This window comes from Fringilla coelebs, assembly GCF_963513975.1.
Source record: "Fringilla coelebs genome assembly, chromosome: 8".
NCBI classification, from domain to species: domain Eukaryota; kingdom Metazoa; phylum Chordata; class Aves; order Passeriformes; family Fringillidae; genus Fringilla; species Fringilla coelebs.
Window position 1 is genome coordinate 32,943,408 of NC_140066.1, and position 16,270 is coordinate 32,959,677.

The 16,270-nt window shown below is 43.0% G+C and overlaps 2 protein-coding genes across 3 annotated transcripts; one reads left to right on the top strand and one right to left on the bottom strand.

Annotated features, from left to right (window-relative positions):
* Window positions 1–274: 274 nt before the first annotated feature.
* LOC311156659 (CUB and zona pellucida-like domain-containing protein 1) lies at window positions 275–9,553 on the top strand (the record flags this gene model as incomplete). The annotated part of the gene is made up of 9 exons (XM_084210780.1): window positions 275–356; window positions 1,577–1,712; window positions 2,564–2,778; window positions 3,737–3,887; window positions 4,659–4,882; window positions 5,710–5,882; window positions 6,372–6,757; window positions 7,107–7,375; window positions 8,311–9,553. The coding sequence occupies 9 exons, from the start codon at window positions 275–277 to the stop codon at window positions 8,469–8,471; spliced, it is 1,797 nt and encodes a 598-aa protein (XP_084066906.1). The 3' UTR covers window positions 8,472–9,553.
* A 138-nt stretch (window positions 9,554–9,691) lies between these two features.
* LOC311156660 (ATPase PAAT) lies at window positions 9,692–14,700 on the bottom strand. 2 transcript variants are annotated; one of them, XM_084210781.1, is made up of 6 exons: window positions 14,478–14,700; window positions 14,196–14,387; window positions 13,130–13,202; window positions 12,359–12,565; window positions 11,203–11,672; window positions 9,692–10,248 (listed from the first exon to the last, which is right to left on the bottom strand). In XM_084210781.1, the coding sequence occupies exons 1-6, from the start codon at window positions 14,630–14,632 to the stop codon at window positions 10,020–10,022; spliced, it is 1,326 nt and encodes a 441-aa protein (XP_084066907.1). In that variant the 5' UTR covers window positions 14,633–14,700; the 3' UTR covers window positions 9,692–10,019. The 2 variants fall into 2 exon arrangements, with proteins under 2 accessions (XP_084066907.1, XP_084066908.1); XM_084210782.1 differs by lacking the exon at window positions 14,196–14,387.
* Window positions 14,701–16,270: the final 1,570 nt, after the last annotated feature.

The following is a 16,270-nucleotide window of genomic DNA, read 5'->3' on the forward strand; positions in this document are numbered from 1 at the left end:
TCAATCCCTTCCACAACATTCTCAAACAGCCTCTCAATGAAATCCGCTGGAAAATGTGCTTTGAGAGCTGACAAAAGCACTTTAAACTTCCTCCACACAGTGCCTGTTTAAAAAATGGGCCCACCTGTTACTTTCTCATTTATATCTGTTAAAAAGAAACAGTGACTGCAGATTAAACCCTCCCTCTTGGTACCACAGGACAGGATGGTTGTGAAATAGCAGGAGGTATAAAAGTCAGGAAAGCCAGAGCCTTCCTTCCCCAGCTGCCCTCAAAATGCAGCTGCTCAGGCAGCTCCTCCTCCTGCCTCTCTGCACTGCTCTGGCTCTCCCTGAAAGCAACTCAGTGGAATTCACAGGTATGGAAATCTGTTTATCTGTGATATTTTATTGATTTCTGCACAATAGGTCTTATATAGGCAACTGAAGGGCAAAATGTTGAACACTTCTAAAAGTGAATCTAATTTTAATGTGCTGATGGCATGATAGTGACACCTAAATGTGGCTGCAAGCATTAAAAATGGTAAATAATAAAAAAAATATTATATACAGTCCACCCTGTGACAGTTATTTTAATTTAAGAACTTGATTTTGAAGCAGTTTTTACCTGCAATGTAAATTTCCTTTTATAAATTAACGCTATATTGCAATAACAGAAATCAGGAGATTAATTGGGGAGTGTTTGCTTTTTGAAAGAGATTTGTTCATTTTTCCTTTGTTCAACCAGAAGCAATAAAGAGCTGTTTGCTGCTCGGTGTGGATCCCCATTCTGTGCCCAGATCAGCAATGTGGCTGACTGAAGGAGGGTGGCTATTGCAGGATAATGAAATATTGCAGCAGAGCTGCTCCACTGCTGTCTGACCCAGAACCTCAGAGAGTGCAGGAGGGTAGGACTGACCTGTAATGCTCTTACAGAGAGGGGTTTCATTTGTGATGGTAAAAGTCTCTCCTCAGCCTTTCTATTCCCTCTGGAGTCCATCAGAAAGCCTGACCTAATTTTCTGGGCCTGCATGCGCTCTACAGAAAATTCTTCTGACTGCTTTAGACCATTATTTTTATACTTAATATTAAAGCAGAAAGGAGATCTTACTCTCAGAGTGGATTATAAACTTTCTCCAAAGTTTCCTATCCAATTGCCATTACTTCAACTACTTCCTAACCTATCAATTAGTGTCAGTGATGTCAGACAGAGTTGAGTTGTGGGGTTTTTTCATGAGGGTACTTAAAAGTCCCAAGGCCTGAATTGCTTGTGGTGACAAACCTTGCTGAAAAGGTTTGGAAATGATGAGGTGTCCTGCAGTGCTTGGCATTTCCAATTGTGCTACTGGCTTGATCCTTTTCTCTGCTACTGGGAAAACCAGGATAAACCATGGCTTTTTAATATTATTTTACCATCTGATTCATCAGATTTCATAAAATGAAATAATATAAATAATTTTTTTAAAATTAGCACATTTTAAATATCTGTTTGATGATGGACTCTCCCAGTTTTTGCATGTAGAGGATTAAATATTTACTGCAAGAGAAAACTTGAGAGATATCCTTGCAAGCTGTTCCTGTGGTTGCTGTTGTTCTACAGGGGCGCCTCGCTGTGGGGCTTCACTTCATGAGCCCAACAAAGCATTAAGGATTGACCTAAATGCAAATGCAGACTGCACCTGGCAAATCCAGAGGAATGCAAATCAAACAATTAGGATTGTTTTCTCCCATTTTAAGTAAGTATTTCCTACAGATGCTTTTGTACTGCTCCATTTCACTAGACTATAGCACAGAAATGTATTGCCTCTAAATATTTCTCTCCATTGAATCTGTGTTGTGCCCTCCAGTGAATCCCAGAATGGTTTGGGTTGGATGTGAGGTAATTCTCATCCAGTGCCACCCCTGCCATGGCAGGGACACCTTCCACTGTCCCAGGTGCTCCCAGCCCTGTCCAACCTGGCCTTGGGCACTGCAGGGATCCAGGGGCAGCCACAGCTGCTCTGGGCACCCTGTGCCAGGGCCTCCCACCCTCACAGAGAAGAATTCCTTCCCCAAATCCCATCTGTTCCTGCCCTCTGGCAGTGGAAGCCATTCCCTGTGTGCTGTCCCTCCATCCCTTGTCCCCAGTCCCTCTCCTGGAGCCCCTTTAGGTCCTGCAAGGGGCTCTGAGCTCTCCCTGGATTCTTCTCCTCTCCAGGTGAGCACCCCCAGCCTGTCCCAGAGCAGAGGGGCTCCAGCCCTGGGAGCAGCTCCATGGCCTCCTCTGGACTCACTCCAGCACATCCTTCCTGTGTTGGGCTCCCAGGGCTGGATGCAGCATTCCAGATGGGGTCCCATGGGAGCAGAGGGGAAGAATCACCTCTCTCAATAATCTGCCATTCATTTTTGGAGTGCACATGCACACTTTTGGGTCATGTTGAGTTTCTCATTCACCAACACCCCCAAATCCATCCCCTCAGGGCTGTTCCCAAGCCATTCTCCACCCAGCCTGTGTCTGTGGGACTGCCCCAGCCCCTGTGCACATTTCCTAGGAGCCTGTGTGTCTGCCAAGGAGCTCAGGTGATTCTCACTGTGCTTTTCCCAATAGATTTGCTCCTTCTTCAAGCTGTGAAACAGAAAGCATCAAAGTGTTTGATGGTCCCTCCACTGCTTCACCTCTCCTTGGACAAGTGTGTGATGACACAGATGCAGTCCCAGTGCTTGAATCATCCTCAGACAGTTTAACTTTTCTCATAACCACCAACTCCGTGCCTTTCACACGAAACTTCTTTGTCTACTACTACTTCTTCTCACCAGGATCAAGTAAGCCATTAAATAACATCTGAACTGCAGCAATGAAAGATATTTTTAAAAAACTTAAATCAGTCTCACTCACGTTTTCAGGCCTCAGAAAATGGCAAAAATCAGGGAAAGAGGCACAAGCAATGTGTTTGCAGAGATCCAGAAAAGTTAAATTTAACTTAGAAAAGTGATGGCAAAGGTGACATTATGGGACTTTACTTTTACTTCCAGACTTCTATGAAATGTACTCAGCTTGCAAATATTACAGCATTTACCCAGGAGAATTTGACCATCTAGTCAGAACTCCTGCCAAGTACAGATCACAGAAGCCAGTAAGGATTTTAATTCAAAAAGCTCCTTACTCTTTTTCTTTTGAAAGACAAGAATAGCTTGGACAAAATCAATCTTAGCTTGTGACCAGCCCCTTTGCTTCTGCTGACCTGGTGGCATGGTATTAAGCTCTTAAAAACTTAATTTTACAGAGTAGTTACCAAATCTTAGTTCGTGTTGCTCCAGTCTTTAATTTTCCTGCTGAAAGATTCTGCCCTATTTCTAGTCTACATTTGTCTGAGGTTTCACTGACATGATTTTTTTTTCACCTTTGTCAAGCAAAATCTCTCTCATACTTGCAGATTTTGCACTTCCATACAGATCATGTATGGCTGGTGCAGTTTTTCAAGAGGGCACTGAATTTATCCAAAATGTGGATAAATGTGGCTCTCACTAAGCTGCTGCCAGTACCAAAGTTAACTGATCCACAGTCAGCTCAGGTGTCATCACACAAATAGTGACCACTGGCTCCATTTTGTAATTCCACCTCAAATTCCCTACAGAATTTCCATTTTTAGTATCTTTAATCATTTCCAAAGGACTGGAGTCCTAAAGAATCAATCCTGATAGTTACATCAGGTTTGGGGGTTTTTTTAATGACTCATTATATGACTTATTCTGTTACCAATATATCTCCTCTTCTTTTCAGGAGATGAAAATTGTGGGGGACAATTAACTGGTCCCAATGGGACATTCAGCAGCCCCAACTACCCAGCACCTTACCCTCAATTCAAATACTGTGTCTGGCACATACAAGCACCAAAAAACACAAAGATAAACTTGGAGTTCCAAGATTTTTTGTGAGTAAATTCCCTATTTATATTCATTTATGTATATATATAAAAATATATATTTTTTATATATCCCTATTTATACATACAATTATAAATGCTCTGTTTCTCTTGATACATTCTGTTTAAAGGCATTACTTTGTTAAACACAGGAAGAGGTGCTTTTTAACTTTTAGAACCTATGTACACTTTTAAAATAAAGGGTTATGATAAACTGTTATGATAAAATGATTGTTTCACATCCCTGTACATTACCCTAAAGCAGCTGCAGTGCCAGTCAGGGAAATGCAGAAAACATCTCAGGTGACCAACCAGGAGGGGCAGGTCCATTTCTTCAGCTATTCAGACTGCAGGATGCCCTGCAAGAGTTCAGTAGGAAATGTTCAGGATTCCACAGGAAATCATTACCTTGACCACTGCCCCCTGAGATGATAAACACTGCACAGGGTGGAATATGCTCTGAGCATCTCTGGCCAGGGTCCATCTCTAATTCTGGGAGAATCCACCCTCCACTGGTGAAAAATTGCAAGAATCTTCCTCTGTGATACACTCAAGAGGTTTCAGAAGCCAACCCTACACTTTAAAAATTATTTTGAGAAACACAATATTTTCAATATGTTTTATTTGGTTTTAACAATGTCCATTTGTGGTGTTCTGCTCTCCATTCCATTACCTCAGCTGAGTGGAACTCTCAGACACTTTATCTGCACTGGATCCTCTCTCCAGTACAACCAAAGCTGCACTCAGATCTCCCTGTAATGATTTTTCCTCTGTCTGCAGCCTGGAATTGGACAAATACTGCCAGCTTGACTTCACAGCAGTCTATGATGGCCCCAGCACTGGCTCTGGATTGTTGGGGAAAGTGTGTGGGCGTGCCCAGCCCACATTTGAGTCTTCTTCAAACACAATGACAGTTGTGCTGTCCACAGATGACACCAACTCCTACAGAGGATTTTCAGCTCAGTATTCCACTGCTCCCCTGCCAGGTCCCACGGAGCCCAACAGTGAGTGCCCCTGCTACATGGAGAGCATGCTGATTCTTTTTATGATGTGATTCTTCTCTTAAAAACATCCAAAAGAACTGATGGTTGATACTGAAGAGTTAATCCTTTTTATTGGTAGTCTTTTAACCCCTTTTACACACAAAAATCCCACATTATCTCACCTATAGAGCATAAGTTACTTCCTGACCCATTTGCAAAAGAAAAACAGTTCTTTCACTTTTGGGTGCTTTTTTTCTGGCTGGCACCACTTAAAATCGGAGGTTTTCCTTCTTTTGTACAAAACAGGCATTGTTACCATGCTAAGATGCCAAGATAAACTATTGTCTGGTTAGTTAAATGGTTTTGTTGCCTAAGGCACTCAGGAATTTTCCTGGTCTGCACTGGTCAGTCAGAGTTCAGGTGTGTTGTAATTTCCTTTTCCCCTGAGCTGGGCCTTACTTTCCTTATTGGTCCTCTATCCTTGCATGCCCATCTTCCCATTACCTGAGGTGCAAAGGAGTTTCTAAAGACTCAGTGCCTGAGATAAATCAATTTCTTTACCATTCTGCACCAGCACTTTGATTCATTTTCCCTTTTAAAAATGCAGAGACCCTCCTGTGTTACTGGGTTTTAAATTAAGCTTTCTGCATGAGTTTTATGGGGTTTTGCTCTAATTCTGAGCACGAAATTTTGGTGCAACTTCTGCATGATCTCAAGTGGGCATGAACTTTTTCACTGACAAATCCAGAATCACGTGACAGGTTCAAGGATTAAGACAAAGTGAGAAAGGACCACTGCAGTTTGTCCTAATGTGTTCTTGGTTTTGTTTGATTCTTTTTCAATGGCAGCAACCCTTACATGCTCCTCAGACAGCATGAGAATTGTTCTGAGCAAGTCTTACCTGGCCTCCCTTGGCTTTAGGGAAGCTCACCTGCAGCTGAATGATCCATCTTGCAGACCACTTGTAACAGATTCAGTGATCTTCTCCTTCCCATTGGCCAGCTGTGGAACAATCAAAAAGGTAAAGGGGATGAAAATATGAATAAGCTAACGAGAGCTTAGGAAAAATAAGAGCTGATAAAAGCAGTGTATAAATAGCATGTGAGTACATTGATTTTGTTTTCACTCAGCTCATCCCATTCCATGTTTCCTGTCTTGAAGTACATCAATGACCCTTTCAAAAGAAGTATGGGAGAATCCACACAAATTAACCCCCAAAAGATTCCCAAGAGCCACTTGATAGCACTGTTTTGATAAGGGTGACTGGAGCATAGCTTTGGTACTTCCCACACTCCATGCACTATTCCTTAACCTTGTTGCTGCCTGGATTGGTTCAGTGTTTAGAAAAAAATAAGAGGAGGGTTAAAAAGATTTTTTGGCTGCAGCCTTTTTCACATTTCCAAGACTCTGATAAGCACAGCTGGGCAGGTGTGTAAGTTTAGCTACAATTCCTTTCAACTGCTGTGCTGGTGCAACCCCAGCTGAGCACCTGGCACGGTTCCTTTCCCAGGATGAAGGGCACAGCATCACTTACACCAACACCATCTCCCTGGCTCCAGCTGGCAGCACCATCACCCGCCAGAGGAACACCGAGATCATAGCTCAGTGCAGAATGAGCAACAACGAAACCCTGGAGCTCATCTACATCACAACAAACAATGCCATCCAAAAGCTGGCTGCTGGGGGCAGGTACAACGTCAGCATGGCCTTCTACGAGTCAGATCAGTTCTCCAAGCCCATACAATACTCCCCATACTACGTAGACTTGAACCAAACTCTCTTTGCTGAGGCGACTCTTCATTCCACTGACCCAAATCTCCAGGTGTTCATTGATACCTGCACTGCATCTCCACAGCCTGGTTTTGGATCACTGACATATGACCTAATCAGGAGTGGGTAAGGCTGATTTTATTACAGTCTCCTAACTAAATGTCAACTGCACTTCTTCTATTTTTTTTAATTTTTTTTTTTTTTTTTTTTCTCTTCCACTTACCTTCCTTAGTGGGACTGTGATTTGAAGTGAGTTGCAGACAAATTTAAAGATATTCCACAGAGCTAGAGCTAGGAAAAATATGCATCACATCATGCTGGGCAAAGGCAAAAAAGCACATCACTGTATGCCCACATGTAGGAACAGTGCCCTGGTTAAATGCTGTAGTTACAGCTCACGTTTCTGGCTCACAGACTTAGCCAGAATGATTATTCCAAGTGGACTGTTTTAACAGATCTGTACATCCTTTTGCAGCTGCAATAAAGATGACACTGTGGTAACCTACCCAGCATTTGAAAATCATGGAAGATTCAAATTTAGGGCCTTCAGGTTCCTGAGGAGCTTCCCATCAGTTTATCTGCAGTGTGACATTGTGATCTGTGACAGCAACACCACCAACTCTCGCTGTGCCAGAGGCTGCATCTCCAGGCAGAAAAGAGACATCTCTCCCTACACATGGAAAACCAACACTGTGGTGGGTCCCATCCGCCTGAAAAGAGATCTCAGGGCTGCTGAGCACTCAGGTGAGAGGGGAAAAATAAAAAAAATATATATATGTGTGCTCTTCACTCAGTTTTGTTGTTGGTACTCCAGATAATAAACACAGCTGACTGACTCTAGGCCAGGTTAAATCCCCCCACTGCATGCACAGAGCAGGAGGAAAAAGGAGTCTTGAGAGCAGAAACCAAAAGCACCATGCCTTTAAATCAGAGCTGCAGAGTAGTCTGTAAGACAACTAAGCTTTGGTGCCATTTGCAGTCTGATCTGCAATGGTCAGGTACTGAGACCAAAGAGAAACTACAAAATACAGAAAAGCTATTTTTAAAAGCTTGTATTGCTACTCCCACTGTGCTCATTGCTCTTTTATGGAGCCCAAAGCTGCACCTGAGAAACGCACACTGGGCCACTTGCTTTCAGGTATCAGAGCTAGGAAATATTTAGAATTAATCTTGCTCTTGATAGCAATTAGAGTATTTTCTTTTTTAATTATTAACCTTTCTGAACTCTAGCAACATTTTAGATATGTTCCCATTTATTTCAATAGTGAAAGATTTTGCATCCATATGTGTGGAAGTGAACACATCTGTAACTCACAAATATTCAAGTGCAAATATTATAAAGCAGAATGAATTTTGCTGAGGAGCAGATAGGAAACCACTGAAACCATAAACTGGTTTTTTTTTCCCAACTTTGCTTCAGCAAATGTCTCAAATCTTTCTCATGGTGACATCACTGCATGGCAGAAACTTGGCTGCAGCAATACCAAAGAATTGAACATCATGATGATCTGCAGGATTGTTTTATTAGCAATTTTTACAACTCTTCAGTACTACTATTCAGGATTTGCACTCTGTGTGGGTCATGTCAAATGAAAATATCTGAAAAAATGCTTATTTAATTCCCAGTTAAATCATACAGTATTCTAAACTTACAACACTTTATTTTTCTCTCTGCACAGAAGTGGAAGCTGAAAAAACACCAAACCTGCAACAATACAACTTCTACACTCTGGCATTTGTGGTTTTAATTTCAAACATTCTCATTGTAGTAGCTGTGATACTGAAGCATCACAAGCAACAGGTAGGATACAGCTATCAAAACATCCAGAGCTCATTTTAACTACTTCTGGAGATTTCTACTTAGTGTCAACTGCTATTCATATTTGTCACCCAGAGAGAGAAGAGGGAAAAAATAAAAAAATCATTAAATTAACAGCATTGGAACTCAACACTCAGAAATTAATTTCAACTTCATTATCAAATAAAAAATCCAAACCCAAAACCATCTCAATTTAATACTCTATCTCAAGTTACTGAATTGAAAACGTGTGTGTACCTCAGGATAGATTTTATGCCTTTACAGGTATGAAGTACAAGATAATTAAGATCCTTTTGTCTTAAAAAAAAATATATTTTTCTCTTTTTGAATCACTTTGAAACTGCACCTGGCAGGAGTTAAGATCAGGGACAACTGCAAGATGTCTTTACAAAGCAGATTATCCTCTCCCAGATCTGCGTCTGTGTGTTTACTACCACCAGGATCAGACAGCCTTCAAAATACATCACTTTTCCTGGAGAAGGAAACATCAGGCTGAGTAAATAGAGATAGTGGCTTAGACATGCTTATGCTGATTTTGAGTCAACATTTGCTTCCCCATCAACAACTTTTGCCAAAAATGCTTTGCACCCAACTGAGGGGGTTACCATGAAGTCCCTACACCCTCCAATTGAAACGGTGCACCCAGAATCCAAGAGCAACAAACAGAATGAAGTTTAAAACTCAACCTGCCACACAAGAGGGATTTGGAACCACATTCCCACCTCCCCACATGACAGCAAAACTGATCCCAACGGGTTAAAAGAACTGTGATGCAGTAAGGAAAACTCTGGAGCTACCCCAGCACATCCTGTCTGGGAGCAACATCCACTTGAGAGGAACCATGGATGAAGTACTTGCACTTCCTAGGATAATGAAACCTGGATAAAGCCTGCTGACTATGCATTCATTTCACTTGCTCCTGCACACTCAGCTAGCTTAGGAGGGAAAGAAGTATCAGAGTCTTGTTTCAGGTATCTCAATGAGCCTGGACTCCTAATTTAGGTGCCTGTACAGCCCACAAGGCTTCCAAAGAACCCAGGCTGGGTTCACATTCCCCCAGCTCTGTAAAGACAACTCAAAAAGTGTCCAAATTAGGCAATGACAATCCAAGCTTCCTTTTAGAGATGGAACAAGAAATGTCTTCAACAGGAGTGCCAATAAAGCAAAAGAACATACTGCCTCCTGCTGACAACACACTTCACATCAAAATTAATACAACTAAAAAAAGTGAGCTGAGTACATGTAGGTAAAAAGATAAGCAGTAACTCAGTTTATTTAGAGTACTTCATTGTTGAAACAGGAACTAGGGGACTGTTCATACAGCTTCTAGCAATGCTCTTTAAATAAATAAGCCACAAAGGGCATACAAAACTCTTATATTTAGGAAAAAACACATTCTTAAGATCTTTCATAAAACTAACAAGTGTGTACAACAGTGGATAGAATTACAGTAACAAAATGCAAGTTAACAACACTGAGGTTCTTCATAGTTTGAACTGCATAAATACTAAGCTTTGTAAAGTGTAGTTACTCCAGGTATTCACACTGAAATCCTACCTGTGAATCCCTCTATCTCTCTCCATTAGAAAACCCCTCGTTAGAATCATAATGTGCTTGGGAAATTCTGTTTGGTTTTGAGTTCTGAACCAAGTCCATCAAGAGAAACATTTTATTGTCTATGTGTGTCTGAAGAGCCTGGATTTGGCAGTCAATATAGTCCATTAGTTTCTTCTCCATCAAATCCAGGTTCTTTGAAATTATCTTTTCCAAGTAGGAGCAAATAGGCTGTTGTTCCACTCTGTAAGAAGAACAAAGATGAGAATAAGTATAACCTGTTTCTTAATGACAAGGGGCAATATAGAGATCTGGGCACCTGAATATCTGTTAAATGCAAAATTTCATTTATTAGGCAATGAACTTTGGAAGGCATTAGGTTTCTAGCAAAAGCAAAGTACCCTGCCTGCCACACTTTTAAATCTTTTTTTTTTTTTTTCATAAACATGCTACTGTATGTAGTCATCTTCTTTCAACCTTGTTTTTTCAAAGATTCAAATAGGCATTAGAGAGCTTAATTACAATAAACAAAATCCACACAAGTCAACAATATACACAGTTGCTATTCTGTCAGCATGGAAGACTGCTCTTGTCAGCAAAAGTGCTTCAAGAGTCATCCAAACTCTGCAACTCTCTGGGTTTGTATCTGCATTCTTTAAAAATACTGGAGCTGAGATATTCAGTCTCCATTAAATCCTGATTCCTACGTCTCAGGAGTTCCACTATTGTTCCTGAGGTACCAAACTAGCTAACTGTGACACCTGCACTGTTTATGCAGGTGAGGAGGAACAGGAAAATCAGTGGGATGATTCCCACCAAGTACAGCAGAAAGATTATGGCCCACAGTGTAAAAAAGGGAAGATGTGAGAATTTAGGGGTAAAAGTAATCAAACTGAAAATATAGTACATGAGAAAGACAAACTAAATGTGTATGAAGAAACATGCTTTTTAAATTAGATTAAATGGAGGTAGAATACAAAACAGTTTTGTAACTACAAATGATGTGATTTCTTCTGAAAAACTCCTAAATTCAAAAAAATTGTGAAATGGAAAATTTGTAATGTTCATCACCACACAACCTTCAAAACCCCATATTCTAAGATTCACTATTGCTGCTAATGAGAAGAAAATGCTTACATCACACATTTTGTTTAAACTTGCCAAAACTACTTTGAGAGATTCACCAAAGTTAACTCACCCAGCACTCTGAACACCTTCCTCTTTAGCCACTGCACTCTTCCCAAGGTGCCTCTCTCCATCCTTGAGCCGAAGGTGATTCACCTGAGTGCACAAGTTTTGAAGAAAAGGAAGAAGCACCTGTGGGTTGGCCAAGTTTGGAGTTTCACCTGCTTGCTGCTGCACTTGCAAAGATCCCACAACTTTCAAATCATTCCTGAGGTCGACTGCATTTTGCTGGGCAGGAAGTCCTTCAGAATCCAAAGTATTCCCTCTTTCAGGTAGCTCTGAGCTCAGATCACGAGTTATTTTTAGATCTTTATACACTGCTTCACTCGTTAAATGATTTTTAACAGGCAAAGGTTCACTGGCTGGTGGACTCAATGATGACTGCAGAGCTGCACTGTGCACTCCATCTATTGCATGGTCACCTCCAAAGTCAGAATTTCTCCCCATGATCCAACTGAGTTTGTCTCCAAGAGGGAAACTGTTCTGATGAGAAGAAAAATCCATTTGAGTACTTGAGATTTCAATATAGTGGAAATTATACAGCAGTAACAATAGATACTTTATAACCCAGCATCCTACTAGTAAAGATTTTTAAAGTAGTTTTGAACTACATTCCTTGTAAGTATGAAGTGTTAATTATCTTGTCAGTGTCTAAGTAAGAAAAGAGCTTTACTGACTTCATTTTTACCAGGCTGTGTTCCCAAAACTGACTTATCAGGATCAGATGGATTCAGGATTCTGTTGATACAGCCCACTTGGCAGGATTAGGAGCTAAAGTAAATGCTCTGTGAGAGCACATTCCTTTTAGTTGAAGGTGACATGGTTATTATAATGACCATATAAGAGAGAAACCAGCCCATCTATCTAGATCCCAAACACTCCAGGGAAAATGCCCTGGGATGGTCAGCAGTGACAATGGAAACAGGCAGAAGGAGAGCAGGGTGGCAGTGAAGCTTAAAATTATAACAATGCATATAATAATAATAAAAATAATCACCATCATCATCATCATCTTGGAGAACACAATCTTTACTCGTTGCACTCATTTGAGTGGCAACAGATAAATCAGGATTCAAATGCAGAAAGTGCAGATTAAAAATCCCCAAAATCTTTTTAGAGCATTCCTAACTAATAAAGTGCCAGTTTGTGCTTGTGGGAAAGTGACTTACTTTCTGCTGACACCGGACCATGTCCATGAGCTGCTGAGCACCTGGAGACAACTTAGATCCCATGGATTCCATTATAGTTTGCACTCTGTCTAGATCTATGCTTGAGCCTAGTGAAGGAAAATCAGTTGCTAGTTTTGCAGACACTGCTTTCACTTCTAGAATTATTTTACTGATGAGTACTCTGTGTTTCTCACCAAAGGAGAGCAGCTATTGCAAGAAGGAAAAAAACCAAAAACTTTGGTTAGAAAATAAAATGTCATGTTTTTCTTTGTACATAGGGGACAATGCACTGTTCTTTGAGTCTTGGGGAAAATTATGATGAACTCTTTTCCAGGGAAATTAAGCCAATTGCTCCTTGCTATTATTCCCCATAAAATTCTGATTGGAACAGAGGCGCCTGAGTGCCCCAAATATAAATAAAGATTTTCTAAGCTAAATTTAAGAGTAGTGGCCACACAATTTTCACAAACTTATTTAACCCCAGAGCTGACAGCTCTAATCACAGATCTGCACTTTATCTGGTTTATGGTTATTTTCACTAAGACTAAATTATCTGTATCATATAAAGTCTTCATGAAAAGAAAACTGAGATACCAACTTAAAAGGAGCACTCTGCCATCAAGACAAAGTAGCAGCCAACAGATTTTTAAGTGATTATGTGAAGAGATGAAGTGTATAAAACCAATAATTTTACTAAGAGAAATGCAATTTAGTCGATTAAGTGATTAAAAAGATAGAAGAAAAATAAAACAATGCTGTTCAACTCCCTACCTTAATTCTACAAGAGGCCGCAGGGCATTCAAACTTAAGGTACTTGTGGTATAAAGTAACCTCTTCAGTTTCACTAGAAAAACAAAATAAACAAGCTGTGACATCAATTTACAAGGTACTTTTCTTTTGTAGAAATACACTACATTGGTAAACATTTAGATAAGAAATAAGACTGACTAGAACACATTTCTAATGCAGATCTAAAGTTTCCAACAGCACTTTTAATTTCTAGTTTTTAGCAGTTTTTTACTTTCTAATAGCAGCTTTAATGCTTATATACAACTTGCAATAATCTTATGAAATATTTATGTAAAAATTACTCGTATGTGTTCTTGCACTGCACACTAGAGAAGCTTTTGAGGTTCAGTGCATTATTCACACATCCTCCCTGAGGCTCTGAGTCGGTTGGTTTCTAGTTAGCTAATTAAGCAGCAGATGTGCCATGTAATGACTTAAAAACAAAACAGAAATATTGCTTTATTTCCCCCGGCAAAGCATGGAAGGAAGTATTGAAGGGGAAAACAAAAACTTCTTTTTTAAATCTTCTCTCTTGTTCTTTGAAGTGTGAGATAACTACTTATCACAGAGACTTTCACAGAACCCAAGAATGGGCTGGGTTGGAAGGAACCTTAAAAGTCACCCAGTGCCACCCCTGCCATGGGCAGGGACACCTTCCACTGTCCCAGGCTGCTCCAAGCCCAGTCTAACCTGGTCTTGGGCACTGCCAGGGATCCAGGGGCAGCCACAGCTGCTCTGGGCACCCTGTGCCAGGGCCTGCCCACCCTCACAGGGAGGAATTTCTTCCTAATATCCCACCTAACCCTGCCCTCTTGCAGTGTGAAGCCATTCCCCCCATCCTATCTCTCCAAGCCCTTGCCCAAAGTCCCTCTCCAGCTCTCTCGCATCCTTTCCAGGCAGTGGAAAGACTCTAGGGTCTCCCCAGGCGCCTTCTCCTCTCCAGGCTGAACAACCTCAGTTTTCTCAGCCTTGTTACAGACATCAGGTCTCGAAGAGCAGCAGCACCTCACAGAGACACACAGAGTAGCGTGCGGGACCCACCACTCACCCCGCGGCCGGGCGGGTGCCGCGGCTCTGTCCCCGGCCGGTGCCGCAGTACTCCTCGCCCACGTACACCTCCATGTTCCGGGCCTGGCTCACGATGCCCACGGACACCATCTCGGCGCCGGCCCGGCACTGCAGCCGCAGCTCGCAGGGCTCCTCGCCGCCCTCCCGCCGCTCCGCCACCACGGGCTCGCCGCTGCGGGGGGGAAGCGACACGCGTTGTCCCCTCAGCCCCGCTCCCGCCCGGCCCAGCCCGGCGCCCCCTCTCGCCGCCCGCCGCCCTCACCCGGGCTCGCCGTCCCCCGCACCCCGCCGCAGGCACAGCGCCCGGGCCAGGCCGCCCGGCGGCGCGCAGGGCCAGGAGCACCGCGCCGACACACAGCGCGGCTCCCGGCCTCTCTCCTCCGCCTCCTGCTCCGCCGCCGCGCAGTCGCTCGACATCGCGGAGCCGCGGGCAGAGACCGGCCGGGAGAGCCGGGCGGGACAGCGGCACCGACCGACCCTCAGCGGCCGCCGCGGCCGGGACGCGCCTGCGCAGCGCGGGGGCTCCGCGCCTGCGCGCTGGGCAGCGGCGGGAACCGCCCGAGGGAGCGTCGGGCAGGGGAATGGGGAATGGGGAACGGGGAGCGGCTTCCTCAGCCCGGGGGACCGGGACCCTCAGCTCAGGGAACAGCCCCCTCATCCCGGGGGAACGGGACCCTCAGTCTGGGGAGTGACATTTTGAGCCCGGGGAGCGGCACCGTCAGCCCGGGGGAACTGCCCCCTCATCCCGGGGGAACGGCACCCTCATCCCGGGGTAGTGGCCCCCTCAGCCCGGGGATGGCCCAAGGGACGCAGAGCTGGAGTTAATTCGCATGGAAAACCCCTCTGAGATTTACTAAATCAAATATATGACCCAACATCACCGTGCCAACCATACTTTGGCTAGGTCCAGGTTTTCCTTAGCCACCTCTGACTCCCGCACCTCCCTGGGCAGCCCATTCTAATGTCAAAGCACTCCTTCTGAGAAGAAATTCCTCATAATGTCCACCCTAAACCTCCTGTGGTGCAGCTTAAGGCAATATCCTCTTGTCCTGTCACTGAAGAGACTGAACTTGGGCCAGGAGAGGTCTAGGGTGGGTATTAGGAAAATGTTCTTCCCCCACAGTGTGATCCAGCTCTGAACAGGCCCCCCTGTTGGACTCAATACCCCACAGGTCTTTTCCAACTGAAATGATTCTTGGATTCTGTGAAACTTGCTAATATGTCAAAATTTGGAGCAGCAGGATTCTCCCGAGCTGTGTCCTGATAGTGCACCACACAGGAGAGAGGCTATGAATAAAAGAGGCCATCAATAAAAGATGGGGTTCATTTAATTTTCAGTAGGATCTCACCTTCTGGAGTTGGGGAATGCTGCTCCTGAGGCTGTGGCAGACAGACCCAGGGAATGAGGGTGTCAAGTTCTGCTTCCGCCAGTGCTCAGTGCAGGAATGTTCAGGCTGTTCTCAGTCTGTGACACTCTGGAAATGGACCTGAAAGGGCTTTGACAAACTAATACTGCAAACACAGCCAGCCTTCTGCTTTTCGCCACTTAAGGTGTTGTTTTATAGCATTTATCAGCAATGGAAAACTGGATTTTCTCTGCTTTAATCAAAGAATTAATTAAAATTAATTAATGGAAATGCTTGAGTGTGTTGTCTCAGCCTCATTTTTCTGTTTCTAAATGCGTGTGATACTTCTGAAATGCGTTGCAAACTCATCCAGTTTTAGAAGCATTTATTTTCTGCTTTTGGTGACAATGTGGTTACGTGGAAGATGACTCTGATCCTGGAAGAGCAATGATCTGCACAAAATTACGGATTTCTGGTGAGGAGAATTGTGTTTAACATAGAAGGGACTGGGTAGAACTTCTGTTTTGGGATTTTTCATATATTCATATGCATTGTATTTTAAAGTAAAGATGAAAATAATGGAAGACAAGAAGCTGAAAATTTCAAAGAGTAAATTGACTAGTTTTTCATTGAGCTGACAGTAGCCAGGATAAACATCCTAAACACTGCATTTGTCAGTAGCAATACTTTATGTTTCTAATCTCATAAG